The following is a 20,930-nucleotide window of genomic DNA, read 5'->3' as shown; positions in this document are numbered from 1 at the left end:
CTGGGCCTTGGGAGTTTGTCTCTACTCTTTTGTGCGATGTCCGGATACAAAGATTGCGCAGTGTTCATGGGAGGGCAATAATTGTTGGCTGATTGTTTTATGGACTTGTACTCCTTTGCAGCTGTCATTAGTTCCCCAATAGTTTTTATGTCCCATCCGAGACCGTATAACTTATACTCTGGACGCATAATTTCATAAATTTGGTTAAATTGTTGCTCGGGAAAATATTTTCCATGTCGCCGCATCAGGGTCTGAACACGGATTGCATAATCATTAAACAGCTCGTTTTGGCCTTGGGTACTAGCTCTTATTTAGAAATCCAGGTTTTCCCTGTAACGTTTGTGGCAAAAATTATTCGTCACCATACAAACCGTAAGCTTCTCTAATTTCATTTACTCGTTCCAAACAGAGAACTAGGCCCTTATCCCCATCAAAGCAAAGGTTCCACTTCCAAACTGTATTGCATACATTTATGTTTACCGAATATTTATGACTCACCACCCTCTTGGAATCTCCCTTGGTTGGTGGTTTTACCTCGGTAGTCTCCCTATACGGCCCTGGTAGTGACCATGGTCTTCCACCATGGGTAGTGACGTTGCTAACGCAGGTCTGTATTCTCCTCTGATGAAACTGCTAAACATGTGACGATCAGCTCTAACTGTTCATGAAGACTGAAGCCCAAACTTTCTTAGTTCCTGGACTAATTCCGCCTTCTTGAGGGTATAAATCCAACCTGTCCTCGGGTTCCTCTTTTCTTCCTCGACTATACTTCCGTTGTCCGATTCACTGTCAGACGGCATTTTATATTCTTCAAAAACGTGGTACTATTTACAATATTTACAGTTTCCGGGTCTTCCTTACCCTTTTCACAATTCCACTAAAGTCTTCACTTTAGTCCCTGTTCGGGTGTCAAAATCTTGTGAGAAAGTTTCCTCCAGAACACTAAGCCCTATCAAGGGTGATAAGGGTCGATAAGTGAAAGACTGGGTATCTTACACTTCCATTTATTCAGTGTTCTCCTTATCCTAACACATAAGTTACTTTGTAAAATGTTGTGTACAGCCTTTATCCTGGGTCCGTAGTCCTCCTACGAGGCAGTGTCTCCGGGCTCGTGTTCAGGGTTTGGTATAGTCTGGATCAGTCCCTGCGTACGCCCTTACTGGCCCGGTGGTCTACGATACTCCTACAAGATATCCGCGTGGGTCCGCGGTCTAGATCCTTGGTACCTTCACCCCGGAGTCCTCGGTCCCAAGGTCCCCTAGCTGCAGCTCTCCACTGGAGACGGTTCTGGCGTCACTTGTTCAGAAGTGGCGTCACTCTCTAGGTGGTCTACATGGTCTGCAGTCCGAAGTAAACACCGTCAATACTCAACGTATACCTTTGTGTGCGCTTTTAAGGTGGCGGGGGACTACAACGTCCTCCCCTCAACCTACGACTCGCGGGCTCAACACGCCCATGCGAGGGTGTCGGGGGCTCAACATGCCTTTCCGATGGTGCTGGTGGCTCAACATGCCCGTCCAGCGGTACCCGTGTCTCAACACGCCCATCGGGTGTCCCGCGGGCTCAACACGCCCATGCGGGGGGTGCCGGGGGCTCAACATGCCCGTCCAGCACCGTGGCTCAACACGCCCATCGGGTGTCCCGCGGCCTCAAAATGTCCAGGTGGGGTGCCGAGGGCTCAACACGCCCGGCCAGTGGTGCCCTGGGCTCAGCACACCGATCAGGTGTTCCGTGGGCTCAACACTTCGAAGCGGGGGGTGTCGGGGGCTCAACACCCCCGTCCAGTGGTACCCGGGGCTCAGCACGCCCATCAGGTGTCCTGCGGGCTCAACACGCCTGTCTGACGGTGTATACCTTTAGGTGCGATAAGTCAGATTTTAGCATTGTGCTGCATTCTACGATTTAGTTTGGAAACTATCCTACCGTGTGGAATATTCTATCACATCCGATTCCCACTACAAATTCATTTTTAAGTCAAATTAATTTGTATACCTCGTTTCTTATTTTGTCAACTTTTCACCCATCACAATTCCGATGTCTAATATGTCAGGTGGATGTTCAGCACGAGGGTAGTGTGTGGGGTCGGCCGGGCGACAACTTCTACATGGTGGCGGGCAGAGAGGTACATCCTGAGGCCTGCTCCAGTGCCGTTTCCCCTCTTGCACCCCCAGTCAAGGTGCTTGGCGTTCAGGTCGCCTACCAGAAGCACGGGTGAGCCGGGGGGCAAAAGCCGGTCCAGGAGTCCAGGGTCGAGGCGTCGTCCAGGTGGGTTGTAGACCGTCGAGATTTCCAGTCCAGTATCCCCATGCTGGAGGGCGATGGAGGTTACTTCTACTCCATGCAGGAGGTTTTTGGAGACCGGCATGTGGATGACCCGCATGTGGACCAGTATCGCCGATCCTCCGCTGGGGCGATGAGGTTGGAGGGGTCTGTCAGTCCTGTGTGTTGTATGATAATTCCGGACGTTGAGCGCATCCCCACCGTGGAGATGAGTCTCCTGGATGAGGGCCACGTTGACGTCTTGTTCTGTCAGTACTCAGTAGCCGAGTGAGCTCTTAGCGTATGCTCGCCAGCACGCTGGCGTTCCACGAGAGGATGCGGAGCCTAGGCATGTTATTTGGTGAGAGTGTCCACAAGTCATTCTAAGACAGCCAACATCCTCCTCAGAGCGAGCGGAGAGCAGCTGAGACAGCTCCAACTGTTGAGGCGGGCGTTGGAACGACAGGGCCGGTGTCAACTCCGGCTCGGCAGACTGGGCTGCCTGCTGGGCATCCGGGCAGAGCCACTGGGCTGCTGAGCTGGGCTGCTGGGTAGGGCCACTGGGCTGCTGGGCAGGGCGGCTGGGCTGCTGGTCTTTCGTGGTGGAACCTCTAGATGAGGGTGGGGAGTCCCTCTCACCCGGGGGTTCAGAGGTTAGACCGAGTTGACAGGGGTCTCACCAGGACGAGGTGGAGGTGGGGACCGGAGGCCCTGCCCCGGTTTGACGGGTTCCTCGGTGCGTGGTGACGCTTCCTTCGCTGCGTCTGGAAACCATCATCTCATCTTCCAGTTCAGGTGTTCACCTCATCGGAGGGCTCGGGCCTGGGTGACGATGGATTCGGTGACTGATGCGGTTTACGACCCGACGGTGTCGCTTTCACCACTGACGCATGGGAAGATGTGAACGATTTAAAGCTTGTGCATCCCGGTAGTTTGTTCGTGTTTATTTTTGAGCCTATTTAAATTTATAAAGGGATTCTACATATATCTAAAGGAAAATATCTTTCATTTGGTACCAACCGCATATAATAATTTGATCCAGTAGTATGGTTAGGCTAGTTGTCGTAAGCTTTGCAAATGTTTTTTAGTATAAAATATATGGACGGCCCCTTGAAAGAAAACACAACTTTGTGTACAATAATACCGACAATACACAACTTTAGCGTACAGCGTGGTGCAACGAGGCTGCCTGGTCTATTGAACCAAAGCCTGCAAAGCAAACTAGGAGAAACAAGAAAAAAGAAAAGAATAAAACATAGAATGCGAGGCGAGAGCGAAGCAGACAAAGACAAGACAACTCAACTAAACCTAACCTAACTTCGCCTTACTCTTTTCTTTTTTGGGTATTACTTAAACTGTTAAACTTTCATTCGCGTGTTGAATCTTGAGCTGAGTTGTTTAAGATATTAATTCATACCTTTAAATAATCCTGTGGTTGTCTTTAACCTAATTTTGTGTATCCCTTATGTGTTCACTAATACATTCTGTAATGTAATAAGTGGGTAAGTGGTATTGCCTAATTTAACCTTAAATATTTCTCTATCTGTCTTTTACTCTAGACCTAGCCTATCATAACCACATAGTTAGCTTACAACACCTATCTGGCTGGGCCTGACAACATGTCAGGGTCAGGTTCAGCCCAATCCTTGGATGAGACATTTTCGATAACATCAGAATATCTAAGGGTAACAAATGAAGCTGTAGAATCAATAATCAACATTCACCAAGGCCAAAATGATAATGACACTATGGAGACAAATACAGATAACCCTCTTAAGAGAAAGCAATCTTCAGAGTCAGTCACAGAAAGTTTACCCACAGGTGACAACAGGTACAAAAAACAAAATACTAGACGGAAAAGACAATACAATCTAACCAATGAAGGACCTTTTGAGGTCATTTTACAAAGCAGGGATGAAAACAAAATCAACCCTTTTGCTGTTGGAAAAATTAGCCTATAAAAAATAACCATGAAAAAATTTATTTCATAAAGCGAGCTGGAAAGAATGTCGTAGTTACTTGCAAAGATGCACATTCAGCCAACCAGTTGGTAGACTCCCCCCACCTAGTACACTATAATGTTTTCATACCTGCCTCCCGGGTTGAGGTAACCAGAGTAATATTTGTTGAGCCTGATATTAATTAAGACGAACTTATAAATGAGGGCAATTGTGTCTATCACATAGTTCATGCCAAGCGTATCACTAGGTACTTAAACAGGGAAGTAATCAACACTAACTTCATGATGATAACTTTTGATTCCGACAAACTCCCGGAGTACGTTTATCTCAATTATGTAAGAATGCCTGTAAAACAATACATGAGGCCTATTAGGCAATGTTACAACTGTTTCCGCTATGGGCATGTTGCCAAATCTCCATGCGACAAAACCAAAACTTGCCGAGACTGTAGTCAAGAGTATCACGAGGGACCTTGTACAACATCGATTAAATGTGTCAACTGCGAGGGACCCCACCCAAGCAACAGCAAAACTTGTGCAGAGTACATAAGACAAAAAAAGATAAATGAAAGAATGAATGACTACAAGGAAGATTACTACACTGCAAGTCAAAATATATCGAAGCTGAACAACAGCAACAAATCACTCCTGTCTGATAGGCCTAGAGCCACATATGCTGAAAAGGCTGGACTCCACAGTCAACAAATCATGAGCCCAATGTCATCTCAATATCAATACAGTGAAACAAGTACAAACAATAAATATCTTCCTCTACAAGATGAATATGAAAACGATATCAGCCCTAATAGCCTACCAGTTCCCTACAATACTAAGCCCAAATCAACTCCAACCCCTCGCAATCAGCAAGATCACACTTACCATAAAGCGCCTAGGGTAAGAACCCTAAACAGCTCACCGACACCCTCACCCCCGTTTCAAACACCCCCCAGCAACATTCCTTTTCTGGCGGCAGCAATGTAAACTTAAAAAAACTTCTGAATGAGAAAATAAAAGAAATGATAAACAAGATTCAAGGAGATAACACAATCAGCAAAAATAAATTTGATGATTTATTGATCCAGTTTCAGAAAGATATAGACCTAATAGAACCTACAACATCCAAACAAGTGACTTCTAAAAATTTACGACAAACAACATTAAAAACTACTATTGGAAACAATAGCAATAATAGGAAATTACAAAATGCACATTGATATAATTCAGTGGAATATAAGATCTCTACACAACAAAATTGCAAAAGCCCACTCAAACCGTTGGAAAATATCCAATGGTAAAAAACACTGGCTAAAGCAAAATAGGCCTAAATATTGTACAGTGGAATGCCAGATCATTGCTTCCAAAGTGGCCTGAATTTAACAGGTTACTTTATCTTCATAAGATACACATAGCTGTAATACAAGAATCTTGGTTTACTAAAGACAGTATTATAAGAGATAGTAACTACACAATAATTCGCGAAGATAGAAAGGATGGGTATGGAGGTATTGCATTTATCGTACACAAAGAAATACTCTTTGAACAGATAAAAATACAAGTCGACCTGGTAAAAGAACCTATACAAATGAGCGGAATAAAAATTAGGAATTATAGAGTGCCAATCACTATCATTAACCTTTACTGCCCAAATAATCACATTAATACAAGATTTTGGAAGGAAGCTCTTTTTACAGATGATAATACATACAAAATTGTGTGTGGAGATTTTAATGCTCACCACACATTTTGGAATTGCAACAATATTGATGCAAGGGGCAAAGCAATATTTGAAGCTTACGCTGACTCACAATTTATCATCGCTAACGATGAAAACCACACAACTGTACCCTCAGTATACAGAGCACCCTCAACCATTGATTTAACTTTCGTCACCCCAAATCTATATATATTGCTTAACAGTTGGGAAGTACACAATGATGCTATCGGAAGTGATCACTTTCCAATTTTTTTAAGCTTTGACACACAAAGTATTGACAATGATTCGTGCAAAGGAAGCAAATTTAACTCAACAAACAATAGGAGAAATTTCAAACTAGTGGATTGGAAGGGCTATAGTAACATAATTAAAGATGAAGTACATGCAGTAGAGCAAAACAATATTGACTTAACCAACAACGTAGCTAATTTGTATACCTACAATTATAAATAAGGCAGCTGAAGATACTATCCTGAGATATAAGAGCTTTCCTGGAAACTCAAACAAATTTCAGGCAAAGTCATGGTGGAATCAAAACTGCTCCAGAGCAATAGCCGAAAGAAGGCTATCGCTAAAATTGTTCAAAATAAACATGACACCACTCAACTACCATAGATATCAACTAGCACAATTCAAAGCTAGAGAGATTATTAGAATAGCAAAGAAACAAGAATGGGAAAAATTATGCAAAAATATAGGTGAAAAAAATGCTCACAATACGCCTGGAAAGTTGTTCGCAGATTAAAAACCAATCAGAACCATGATAATAACCCATTACACAATAAACCTGAACTTAAAGATAGTGTTATTAAACAATTAGTACCTGATTATGTCCCCAACCAACCTGAACTTGTGATATTGATCAAAGAAATCAACCAATCCAAACATTTCTTGGAGGAAAATTTTACAATAAATGACTTGAACGTTGCATTACATTCCAAAAGTAAAGACACATGCCCCGGAAATGACAATATCTCCTATAGTATGATTAAAAATCTACCTATGGTAGCTCTGGAAAAATTGCTAATTATTTATAACAAAATATGGAATAACAAAATTCAAATCCCTCCCCAATGGAAACAAACCAAGCTAACTGCATTTCCTAAACCTGGCTATGACGCAACAAAAGCTGAATCTTACAGACCAATTTCTCTAATCTCGTGCTTCATGAAAATTATGAACACCATGATAAAGAACAGATTAGAATGGTTCATTGAGAACAACAATCTGATTCCAGATAGCCAATATGGTTTTAGAAAAAGGAGGGGATGTGGAGACTATCTAATTCATCTCTCCTCAGAAATCAATGTAGCGATGACATATAAAGAATATATGCTTCTAGTATCTTTAGACCTGACCAAAGCCTACGACAGAGTTAATGTTGGTGTACTTTTGAGAAAAATGTACATATTTGGTATCCCAAAACGGTTCATAAATCATTGTCACAACTGGCTCATAGACAGACCGATAAACATGGGTTCAAGCAGCTCCGATCACATCAGAACTACGTGCAGGGGATTACCGCAAGGCAGTGTCATCAGCCCTATCCTATTTGCCCTATACATTTCAGACATTAATGATGAATTACCTTCCAATGTCAAGTCATTACAATATGCTGATGACATAGTGATATACAGTTCCAATAAGGATCTTAACACCACTAATTCTGACATCCAGAATTCACTCGAGCAACTGGAAAAGTATTTTTTAGGACTGAATTTAGAGGTCAATCCGAACAAAAGCAAAGCAATTTGTTTTACAAGAAGTAGAAATTACAATAGCAATACTGTAAATCTATCAATCTGCAATGAAAATATACCTGTACAAGATCACATCAGACTGTTAGGCATCACAATAGATAGAAAACTAACATTCAAAGAACACATCAACAACATCCATCACCAAACTTTGAAAGACCTAAACATACTCAAAATAATATCATGTGGGAACAAAGGTGCACATCCGCGCTTTGTCTTAGATATTTACCAAAGCCTTGTCAGACCAAAACTGGAATATGCAAGCTATATATTCGGACATGCAGCCAATTGTACACTGAAAAAACTAGATATGATACAAAATCAGGCTTTACGAATATCAGTAGGTGCTCATAAAACCACGCCTATCATTGCCTTACACTCAGAAACAAGCAATTTGCCACTTACTGCTAGAAGAATAATGATCACTGAAATGATTATCTACAAAATTCTCACAAATAGCGACCATCCTGCCTACTTCAACCTACTCTATCTGCATACTACGACTATAAACAATAAGTATTGGGCTCACAAGAACTGGCCTTTGTACATTAGTATTGCTAATGCAATAATAACAAACATAACACCTAATATTTATGACATCCCTAGAATCATGAACGAATATGACATGATAAAACCAATTTCTATGATAGAAGATAAGATTCTATGCAAAACAACCTATGAGGCAACATTAAACAAAAACAAAAAGGAGGAGAATAATAATAGCCTAAAACAACATTTTATTACTTTCAACATAACCTATAGCAAATTTCTACAGATATTTACAGATGGATCAAAAACAGCATCCACAGTTGGCGCAGCCTTCTACATCCCGCAATTACTTACGAGCTACACATACAAATTGAATAACATCATGTCAAATTATTCTGCTGAATTATATGCCATATATAAAAGCATTGTCTTCAGCGAGACATTGCAAAACCAAAATATAATTATTTTCTCTGACTCTCAATCAGCTATTACAGCAATTGAAAACTATAAACACTCCAGAACAAGTGATGATATTATCTACAAAATTATCTCCAAAGCCCAAAACGCTATGTACTCCACTGGGTACCTAGTCACATAGGCATTAAAAATAATGAGATGGCTGATCAATTGGCTAAACAGGCAGCTAATGATGGGGAATCTGTTACGGATGTACACGTTCCTTTCAATGACTTCAAATCGTACAGGAAGAAAAGACATAGAGAAGTGTACAGTAATACAATTTTGTTCTCTGCCAAAGCCCAGTGGCACAAGATAATTCAAAAGGAAATTCCCAAAAGACCATGGTTCTATGAATCCAAATTACAGCGAAACGAAATAATCAACATCTGCAAACTCAGACTAGGTCATGCCAACTTCAACAAACATTTACACTCTAAGAACATGTATTTTACACCACTTTGCCTTCGATGCACGTTAGGCCAAGAAGAAACTCTAAAGCATCTATTTTGGGAATGCCCAAGCTATGAAGTCTTCAGGAAATCTTGCCTAAAAGAAAGCTACAAAGAGTATAAGACTATCCTTGCAGCAGCACTCAGCTCCAAAAACGACAAAATTTATAAGGAAATTAACATATATTTGAAAGAAAATAAATAAGAGACTTTAAAGAAACAAGAAACCTTCCAAACACCAACTGTACATAATTGTCACATTTATGTTGTCCATTCTTGGGATTCTTCATCCGTGGCCCCCCTCCCCATTTCTGGGTTAGGCAAGCCTGACGGGCCCCAGGCGAAGAAGATACCCTCTCTCCCTTCCCTAAATCCCAGGAACCCTAGATTTCCTATCTGTTTTACACATCTATGAAAAAAAAATAACGTAACAAACCTTTAAAAGCCTATTGTGTGCTCCTTAACAAAAAAAGAAACATAACAATCAAAATAATAACAACATTAATGTAAACTGTGTAACTAACATAACCTAACCTTTGTTACAGAAGTGTCAAATGCCCAAAGACAACCACAGAAGGATTCAGTGAGTAATAGTTAACATTAGACATCGAACAGGCTGCGTGGAGCAATTATCCAAGCCTTGAGCCTTAAGAGCTCAGAATAAGAAAAAAAAACTTTCTTCTTCTAGTTTAGTTAGTTAATTTACTTCTTACTCACTAAGTTAAAAGTTCACTAAGTTACTTGACTTGATCGTGTATTTATTAGTTAGTATTGCCTCCTAAGATAATCACATAACTTATAACTTACTTGTCAAACTAAATGGTAACATTATCAAATTAAATTAAGTTATTTATTTGTTAATTACAAAACTTAGAAGGCATTCTTGTTTGAAAGAGGCCTAGGCCTGTGGCCAGTGTGTGTTGTTTCATCAATTATTAGGCCTACCAATTATTTAGAGGAATAAAAATGAACAGCGAATTTCAAGCAATTATCATGGCTGGTGGAAAAGGGTCAAGAATGACAGAATTGACATCCAAAAGGTCCAAATGTTTGCTTCCAATTGGAAATTTACCTATGATATGGTATCCACTTCGATTATTGGAAAAGTCTGGATTTCGAGGTAATAATAATTTTTACATCACTTTTATTCAACGTTAATACTAATTAACACAGGAAATTATTAAGTTATCTACTTCATATCTCTAGAAATCACTGTGTAGAATAATTCACAGTGTGTTAGAATATCTCTGGTAACTTCCATAATTCCATATCAGTTCAACCAGGTCATCTCATCCACCATCTCAGAATTTGATGAAACTTGGCTTGTTTGTTCTAACCATAAAGATAAGTCACCATACCAAATTTTAACTCAATACCTCTTACCGTTTTCTTTTTAAAGCCTTTTAAAGTTTTTCGTTTCCGCTAGTGCGAACCATCAGATGTCTCGGAATAAAACTCGCTTACTTTTAGAAAATAATTTATAACTTTTCTGTTTACCGAAGAATTTTCATGAAAATTCATGTACTTATTCCTTAAGACATGAGGATTCCAGAAAAAAATACTAATACCTCTTAGTTTAATGTAATAAGGCTGAAAAAATTTTATTTTTTGTACTTATGAATTTTTAAAACGGGAAGACATAGTTAAGCGTAAAATGGATTATCTAGGAAAGGGTATTAGATAAACAAAAAAACCTTATTTTACTAATAATCCTTATTAAATTAGCTATCAGATGCTGCAAAAAAATTCATGGTGTTTTAATACCTTCATTGTTTTTTATTAAGTTAAAAATCAAAGGACCAGGAAGGTGATTTTTGTTGGGATAAAAAACAAGTACTGCACGACATGCGCGCGGGCCGAAGCCAATGGGAATGAACCGATAACACACCCGTGTTACAGGAATTGGGGAAAAGGACGTAGCTCTACGAGTATGGAGGCAGCAATCATCTGCGAGGGATTCCAAAAGAGTGAGGAAATGTACAACATCAGATACACAAGATTCATAGGAGATGGCGATAGCAGCGTCTACAAAAAGATCCGAGATAGCCGGCCGTATAAAAAGCTTGCAAAAACCACCTCCTGCGAAACATGTGTACGAAATTAAAGACAGTGGCTTGTTCCAAGACAGGAAAATCGTCCGTATTGTTGAGGAAAAAAATTGGAGACAGTTTGATGCGCTGCAGGGTAGCTGTAACAAAGGCAACGGAACACCGTAAATTAGATGAGGTTTCAATGACAGAAAAAATAGATCACCTCAGAAAAGATATTTTAAATATACCTAGCCATGTATTCGGCGAACATTTGAACTGCAAGGAAAGGGGATATTTCTGTGAATTGGACCTAGTAACCGCTTCAGATGGCAATAATTTTGTTCCTAAGCTCATTTCAGTGGGCCTATACCAAGCAGTGCAAGACATATTCAGAGATTTGAGTCGTCATTCTCGTAGCCTACTGATTGACGTTACCAGCAATTACGTGGAACATTTTAATTCCATAGTTGCAAAGTTTATCGGTGGAAAAAGGATAAACTTTTCCTCCAATGGCCCTTATCAAAATCACTGTACCGCTGCTGTCGTGCAACATAATACTGGCCAAGTGCACTACAAATTTCACAAAGAAGTATTTAAATCAAGTCCGGGAGCATTTTCAAAAAGCACAGAACTAAAGAGGAAAAGAAAAAGTGAACTCAAGCGAGTCCATAAACGTGTAAGAAAATCATTGTTTTCCCAACGTTTTGAGGAAAATATTGACTATGGACCCTCGTGTCAAAAACCCGACATTGACGATGAAACGTTTGAAAGAGAGTCGGCAGAGTTTCTTCTCGCCCTCCGAAAGACCGAAGGGGAACAACACCAAATTGAGAGGGAGACTCTGCTTCAAGCAGACAGTAGTGAATGGCTTGAACTGAGAAGAAGTCTCCTCACAGCTTCGCACTTTGGTCGCGTGTGCAAAATGCGGGAAACGACGGGTTGTGAATCCCTAGTAAAGCAGATTCTATACAACACTGTGGACTGTGAAGCAATGGCTTATGGAAGAAGAAACGAAGATGTTGCTCGAAAAGAGCTAGAGAGTATTTTGGGTGAAAAAGTGGATAAATGTGGCCTTTTCATAGACAAAGACCACTGCTACCTTGGAGGAAGTCCAAGATAATGTGACAAAGATAATGCAACAGTTGAGATAAAATGTCCGTTATCAGCTCAAGAAATGACTCCAGATGAAGCCATAAAAAACAAGAAGTTTACTTTTTGGACAGTGTCTAAGGATGGCGAAGTTGGAGACGTCAATAGGAAGTACAACTTCTTCTATCAAGTACAGGGGCAACTACGAGTTACTGGGTGTGATTTTTGTTATTTTGTATTATGGACACCAAAAGGAACAAAAATATCAAAAATATTAAAAGAAAACACTTTTTGGGAGGAACACATGTTTCCAAAGTTAAGCAAATTTTACCACAACTGTCTTCTACCAGAACTAGTTGACCCCCGTCACAGCAGATCGATGCCAATCAGAAACCCATATTACATCGAAGAGGCCAGGAACAAAGCAATGAACAAGAAAACTAAAAAATCTTCCAAGAAGACACTTCAAGAATAATATTTCACGTAAAGTTTGTTAAATTGTAGACTGTCAGAAAAACTTTTTTCATTTGAGGACAAAAAATCTAATTGTTTGCATATGATTTGAGTTTTTTATCAATCAAAATATCTACTAATTCTCAAATAATCACGTTGCCTATATGAACGTAATATATTGTTGTTTTTTTTTTTACATTTTTTTACTATGATATGTGTGTATATACTAAATTCCTAATTTTACATGTTATATTTGTTGAAATTTTACTATTGAAAAATCAAATTGTTTGCATATAATTTGAGTTTGTTTTTATCAATCAAAATATATACTAATTCTCAAATAATCTCGTTGCCCATATAGACGTAATATATTGTTGGTTGTTCAAAATTTTATTACTATGATATATGTATATATACTAAATTCCTAACTATACATGTTATATTTATTGAAATTTTATTGCTGAAAAATCTAATTGTTGGCATATGATTTGAGTTTGTTTTTATCGATCAAAATATCTACTAATTCTCAAATAATCTCGTTGCCTATATGGACGTAATATCATAGACTTAGCAACACTAAGGGAGTATGATTTATCTATGGTAAAATATTGTTGGTTGTTCAAAAATATTTCACTTTGATATATGTATTTTGTATATATACTAAATTCCTTATTATACATGTTCTTTTTTTTTAAATGTTATTACTAAGTAGTTGTATATGAATTGTTTGCATATGATTTGAGTATTGAGTTTGAATTATAATAGTCACTGTGGTGTTCTTACTACAAGAAATCTAATGTGATGTCCCCTAAGAGTATTTCGGTTCTTCTAAATATTCATGCGAATGTCTGGTTTGATTGATTCTTTGGAAGGAAGAAACATATTGTGACAATTTAATTGAGCTTTTTTGTATGTGTTTACGTTAACTTTGAGAACGAACAAATTACATTCCCTGGCGTTAAAATGATATTTGTCTTTTATTGATTTTATAAAGAGCTTCATACCATGTATAAGTCTGAAATTAGAAATATAATTTATTTTGAAGCTAGACCTAATAATAATGTTGAGTCTGATGTAAAATTTTGATACAAAATGTAGGTGACTATAAAATACTCGGTGCATTCAAAATATTGTATATTATGATTTATAAGTTTTATTTTTGTGAGTAAAATCCTTACGTCTTACTTGAGTACTTTACTTTGCCCTCATATTACTTTACTTGTTTACTAAATGTTATTTTTGCAAGCAGTTTGTGTTAGATAATTTATCCATTGCTTCTAAAAGCCTGTTTGTAGTATCATAGCTTATCTCATTAGTTCACAAGCTCCTATTGACTTATATTTTACATGTCTATGAAAATAATTGTTGGCACAGGATCAAATGTAAACTCTATTATACAGGGTGAGTTTTAAATGAGTTCCCCCCCCCTACTTTTTTCTACATTTCTTAAGATATCAACACCGGACCATGTCAGATCATTGTAGAGTAGTAAGTACTTCATTTTGACTGGGTATGAAATTTTGGCCGCCATCTTGGATCTGCCAAATTGGATACAAAGTTTTTTTTTCAAATGTAAAGGTAGGATTGTGACCCATCTTTTCAAGCTAGATTTTTACGCTGAATGTGATGCTGCAATCCGTTTTTAAAAATCTTGATCCATTCTAAAGTTGAAAACATTTTATAACTTATTTTTAGCCCATTTTAACATTGTGCAGTTACAAACTCAGACTATAATCGTAAAATAGAGCTAGATAAAGATAAGTATACACCACCAGTCATTGTCAACCTATTTTCACTTGGTTATGATCACTTGGATACGATTATGGTCTTAGTTTGTAACTGCACAATGTTAAAATTGGCTAAAAATAAAGTTTTAAACAGTACTCATAACTTTAGAACGGATCAAGATTTTTAAAAACGGATTGCAGCATCGTATTCAGCGTAAAAATCTAGTTTGAAACAATGGGTCACAACCCTACCTTTGCATTTGAAAAAAAACTTTGTATCCAAGATGGCGGCCAAAAATTTATACCCAGTCAAAATGAAGTACTTACTACTCTACAATGATCTGATGTGGTCCGGAGTTGATATCTTAAGAAATGTAGAAAAAAGTAGGGGGGGGGGACTCATTTAAAACTCACCCTGTATGTTAATATTGTTGAATTAATATTGTTGTGTCATCAAGAGATGAACTACTGTTAACACGAAAACAAACTGTACAATTATTCTACTATAATTAGGCTTACACAAAAACAGACAATACAATAACGCAATAGTAACCAGCTATAGCGCAAATGGTTGGCGAGTTCCTCAGCGCCCACACTACTCTGCCTTGTCGAAACTTTCACCAGTTTTATTGTGTCAGCCCGAGTGGTCCTGACCCTTGGGTTAAACAACCCTATGTTTTTTGCCCTTCCTGAACAACCGGTCCGCCATTAGAACTGCCTTGCCGACGTTGATACCGTGAGCGACGGCAGCGCCACAGCTGTAAGTGAGTAGCAAGAGAATTAAAAGGCGATTTTGAGTTGATGTCCGGCCCACTCTTAATGACTTTTTTCTAGTTTAGTTAAAGACAGTAATCCAAATGTTAATACTTTGAATATTCAAAATACCTCAAAATGTAAAAGTATAGGAGATAGACTACTTAAACCTATGTTCTGTTTTACTCCTGTAATAGTGATGAGGTGGAACAAATCATGACCTCATTGAAAAGTACCAAGTCGAGTGGGTATGATGAGTTCCCAGTAACTGTGTTGAAGGAAGTGAAAAGGAATATCAGTAAAATTCTTAGTCACTTGATCAATTCCTCGTTTATCACTGGTTTATTATCCAACAAAATTTAAAAAATCTATAATCATCCCGGTACCAAAAAAAGGTGATGCTTCAGATGTAAACAACTATCGACCAATATCTCTTCTTCCATCTTTATCTAAAACTTTTGAGGAAATAGCTTCAATCCAGTTAGGTAATTATTTAGAAAAATACAATTTATTGTATGATATTCAACATGGCCTTACATCTGGTATATCAGTTGTTAGTGCCGCAGTCTCATTTGTGAAATCAAATAATGTTTAGTTTGTTGTTTTGTAGAGGCTATAGTAGTCGTGACTGAACAGATCAAGAATGATGTCCAAGTTGCATTAGACCGCACAGGATTGAAAATTCATACAGATATTGTTGGCATCCCTGGAGGAGAAGACTGGGGTACGGCAGACACTTTGCGACACTTGGAAGATTCGAATAAAATTAAGGTATATTAGCATTGATTATTGAATTGCAATTGTTGTTCTATAAAAATCATAAATATTATAAATGTGAAAGATTGTGTGTTAGTTTGTTTTAAGTTCAATCACACATTAACTACTGGTTGTATTGTGTTGAAATTTGGTATGATGATAGCTCACATTCCCGATTAACATATAGCCAATAGACTACCTATATAGAATATTCTTACCTCAAAAATCCTTTCGGGCTCCACCCCAACGGCTCTATAGTTTCCCATGTTAACCTTATGAGGATTCATATTTAAAAGGAACTAAATAATTTTGTCTGTTGTTTCAACTACACAATTTGTTTCTATGATATTCAATAGCATTAAACGGTCATAAGGTTTACCAACAGGGTGTAGCACCATTAGTTCTTTATACATTTATGACAACAGCTAATTTGAACCAAGCAGCAAAAAAAACCTGTGAGAACTTTACTTCTTTCTATTGTTGTGAAGTGGTAGAACATTATGGCTATAGTAGATGTTCTATACTATCGTATACTGTAAATCATAGTAAACCAAATTTTCTTAAAACGTGTCCTCTCCCATTGCAAATGCAAAGCACGAGTATAACTGCAATAAGCATTGTACTTATTAGGGTGGGACAAAAAAAATCACAAACACTTTTTTTGAGTTGGAATACCTTGGAAAAGTTGCTGAATTGTAAGACCAAAACAGGATGAAAATATTAAAGATATTGGTTATTATCTTCCGGTCGCGGATGTGCTCTATAAAGTTTGAACAAAAAATAAAAAACTCATATTTTATCCGAAATTTTTACAACTTTAAAATTTTTTATTTTTAATATTTAATAGTTGAAAATGTCATCTACAAGACACTAAGAAATTGATATTTAAATAATAGTATTGCATGTTAATATCTTCCAGTCGGAAATCGGCTTCAAATATTGCCAAAAATCAAGAAAAACGTCATTTTGTACTAGTGATGAAATTTGGTACAAACGTGTAAACCTACATTTATTTGAACGAGTTCGCGAATCAGCATGATCGGACTATGGGAATAGGGGTTTATGGGGGGTTTTATGGGGTAAAATTAGGTTTTTCCCATTGTTGACACTAAAAACACAAAATTTCACAATTTCTTTCCAAACCATTTTGTAGAGCTTAAAAAAACAAATAATTTAGTATATTGAAGCGTTGTTATGCGCCTAATGGTTGCGAATAAAATTCCCATGCTTTTCTTATGGAGAATGGGGTAAAAATAGGTTTTTCCCATTTTTGACCCTAAAAACACAAAATTTCACAATTTCTTTTTAAACCATTTAGTAGAGCTTAAAAAAAAACAAATAATTTAGTATATTGAAGCATTATTATGCGCCTAATTGTTACGGAGAAAATTAAAAATTCCCATGCTTTTCTTATGGAGAATAAGTCAACTGTTGTAGTTTTCTTGTTTATGAACAAATTTTGTTCGAATTTGGAAAATACATTCATTTCTTACTAAACTATTAAGATTTTACAACAAAAACACTTTTTTACCCCCCCCCCCCCTGTTGCAGCAAACCTAAGTACTCGTTAAACTAATATTATATTATATTACGATTTATATTATATTTAAATAGGGAATAAAATGTGATATTTTTAAGGAGACATTTTCATGTAAATCCAATCAGGCAAATGGAAATTCGCTAAGTCTGTAGGTTTGCTGCGGCGGGAGTATTTTAGGTTTTGTATGTACCTAGGCTGTTCTAAATTAAAGGTTCCTTTCTATTATTATCTATTCTATTACAGTTGAACCTCGTTTGTACGAACCTCGATAAAACAAATTCCTCAATAAGACGATTTTTTTAAAATCCCATTGACACTTTCATATAGGTCAATGCTAAAAACACCTCTATACAACGTAGTAATTAAGTTAAAAACCTCCATAAGACGAATTTGTTTGTGACATGGACTAGGACTGATTAACCTCTATACAACGAATATTCTTAGGACAAAACCTCTACAAGACGAACGTGACCTCTATAAGATGAATTTACCATAATCTTAACCTCCATAGTATGTAGTTTTCAAAACAAACAGAAGCTTGTCTCAACATGAAACCCCCACCCATCCCTCCTCCTTCCTCAGTCATTGTTTGGAGAAACCTTGGAGCGAGGAGAAACCTCTATAAGAAGAATAACAGCAGCATTAAACCTCGATAAAACGACCCTCTTTATTAAGAATACCTCTATAGTACAAATTGTTCCCGTACCCCTTGAAATTCTTCTTATAGAGGTTCAACTGTATATGGGGTACGTTTAAGTTCGGTAAAGGTTCACCAATGGAATTAATCATCTCAGTTTCATCTGTTACTCTAGATCCAAGCAGGGCCATAAAAAAGTATGGCTGTGCACTCGGTGAATGAAGAAATTAGTACTTCTGTTCCCCTCATATCAGTGGTGTTTTTTGTGGGGGGGGGGGAGGGGGGGTTGGTTAAATTTTCTTGACAAATACAGTAATGGGCAAAAAGGTTCTAACCTTTTCAATCACGTCATTTCGCAACATTATTTCTAAAACTAACGTTTTTCAATTTTAGGTTATATTCATGTGGGCTACTGTAACACCCTATGTTGCAGAGTTATAAGTTTTTTTCTAATTTAAACTAAATATATAAATGTGGAAGCGTGAAAGAAGTTTTATTTTTGACAATTTAAGTATTAAGTATGTTTCATTTAACTTAATACTTTTGCTATTAATTCAACTAGTCCAAAATGGTCAAAGATTATTCTTTTGATAAACACAATATATGGTTTTAATAACATTTGTTAAAAACAGTCTTTTTGGAACTGTTTCGGCTTTGCTACACCCTATATTAGCGAATTTCCCTATAGGGAAGTAGCTATTACCGTAGGTCTCATAGTAAGACCTAAGCCCGGGACCGATTTACTTTTTCATTTTGATGTCCCCAGAGGCCAAAAACACCATTCGTTCAAATTTTTATATATCTATATATAGAGAGATATATATATATATAGGGCGACAAAAAAGTCTGGAAACAGCTTTATATCTTTTTAACTAAATTCTTTAGAAAATTCAGACCTTTCACACCAACTTATTTGTATGAAAACTACTTTTTGCAAGCATTATCATTTTTTGGCCTTCACCAGGGGACGACCCATGAGGAGTAGGTACATAATCTTTAATGTAAGCATAGGTTGATATTCACACCATTTTAAAGGTCTGGTCAAGTGGAGTTCATAGCCGGAAACCGCGTCAAAAAAGGTTAATCCGTTACAAAATGGCGGTAGTCCAAAGTTTTTGCGGAATATACCTGCACATGTCTTAGTATTGGTAAATACTCATAGTCAACATTAGCCAGGAAATCTGAAACCCGGTTAAATTTGTTTTGAAGATTGAATCATATTAGTATATGAGCTAGTTGACGTTAAAATACAATTTCAGCTCTCAAGCTAATGTTGATTACCAGTATTTACCAATACTAAGGCATGTGCAGGTATATTCTACAAGAACTTTGGAAAGCTGCCATTTTGTAACAGATAAACCTTTTGAGACGCGGTTTCCGGCAATGAACTGCACTTGACCAGACCTTTAAAATGATATCAACCTATGCTTACATTAAAGATTATGTACCTACTCCTCATGGCTAAAGGAAGGTCAAAAACCTACTGGGAGGTGTACCTACTCCCTGGTGAAGGTCAAAAAATGGTAATGCTTGCAAAATGTAGTTTTCATACATATAAGTTGATGTGAAAGGTTTGGATTTACTTAATGAATTTAGTTAAAAATATATCAAGCCGTTTCCAGACTTTTTTGTCACCCTGTATAACGCACGATAACTTGAGTAATTTTTGTCCGATTTTGATAAAATTTGGTTTGAAGGTGTAAGGCGGGATAAACTTGAATGAGTTCGCGAACCAGTATGATCGGACTATGGGAACGGGGGTTTATGGGGGGTTTTATGGGGTATAAATAGGTTTTTCCCATTTTTGACCCTAAAAACAAAAAATTTCACAATTTCTTTTTAAACCATTTTGTAGAGCTTAAAAAAAACAAATAATTTAGTATATTGAAGCATTATTATGCGCTTAATTGTTACGGAGAAAATTAAAAAAAAATTGTAATTTTATAATTCCCATGTTATTCTTATGGAGAATAAGTCAACTGTTGTAGTTTGCTTATTTATGAACATATTTTGCTCAAATTTGGAAAATACATTAATTTCTCACTAAACTACAGTATCTATTAACATTTTACATTAAAAACACTTTTTTACCCTCCCTTTTGCAGCAAACCTAAGTACTCGTTAAACTAATTCTATTTAAATAGGGAATAAATGTGATATATTTAAGGAGACATTTTAGTGTAAATCCAATGAGGCAAATGGAAATTTGCTAAGTCTGCAGGTTTGCTGCGGCGGGGGTATTTTATAAATGTACTACTAACAACTAAATGTGTATTATTTACATAAACAGTATCAACATATTTTTTTATTTGCCAAAGGTAGATGAAATATTAAGATACCGTATTGAAACTATATTATACATACAAATCTACTTTAAAAGCAAACTCAACAATGACATTACACTTTCCAGAATATTGCGCATACATTGTCACTTGCGTGAGACATGGCGAAAAGAAATCGCTGACAGTAGGAACAAATAAACCCGAATTGTAATTCCACTCAAAAATCGGTAGGTTATGATATTTTTATTTAAAACTTTCCAAAATTTTGGGACACATACATTTTGAATGATAAAACTAATAATAGTAGGCTACATTTCATGATCAGTTTTAAGTCTCCAACGTAACAACGCCCTTGGGGGGCAGCCATCTCGCCATCTAGTTACGGCCCTGGATATAAGATAATTATGACATAATGTGTAATCAAACAAACAACTAAACCCAGTAATAATTGAGGTCAGTTTTATCTCACAGGCAAGATATGATTGATTTTGAGGCAGAAATCCTGTGTTAAGCTCATGACAACAACCTTGCCCACGAGACTGAGATTGTTTTAGGATTTTAAATTTGTTGTTTTTA

At 37.3% G+C, this 20,930-nt stretch overlaps 1 protein-coding gene across 2 annotated transcripts in view; it reads left to right on the top strand.

Moving 5' to 3' along the window:
• Positions 1-3,532: 3,532 nt before the first annotated feature.
• The window catches only part of LOC129001456 (translation initiation factor eIF-2B subunit gamma), a 64,843-nt gene continuing 47,445 nt past the window's right edge, over positions 3,533-20,930 (top strand). For both annotated transcript variants that reach the window (XM_054428749.1, XM_054428758.1), the window contains exons 1-4: positions 3,533-3,761; positions 9,633-9,670; positions 10,044-10,207; positions 15,750-15,910. In XM_054428749.1, coding sequence (XP_054284724.1) covers positions 9,642-9,670; positions 10,044-10,207; positions 15,750-15,910 — 354 coding nt within the window. In that variant the 5' untranslated portion in view covers positions 3,533-3,761; positions 9,633-9,641. The remainder of the gene's footprint in view (positions 3,762-9,632; positions 9,671-10,043; positions 10,208-15,749; positions 15,911-20,930) is intronic.

This window comes from Macrosteles quadrilineatus, unplaced genomic scaffold, assembly GCF_028750875.1.
Source record: "Macrosteles quadrilineatus isolate MER2022 unplaced genomic scaffold, UCM_ALF_1.0 Scaffold_1__1_contigs__length_201487025, whole genome shotgun sequence".
Taxonomy (NCBI): Eukaryota; Metazoa; Arthropoda; class Insecta; order Hemiptera; family Cicadellidae; genus Macrosteles; species Macrosteles quadrilineatus.
This window is presented reverse-complemented; position numbering and strand designations above follow the sequence as displayed.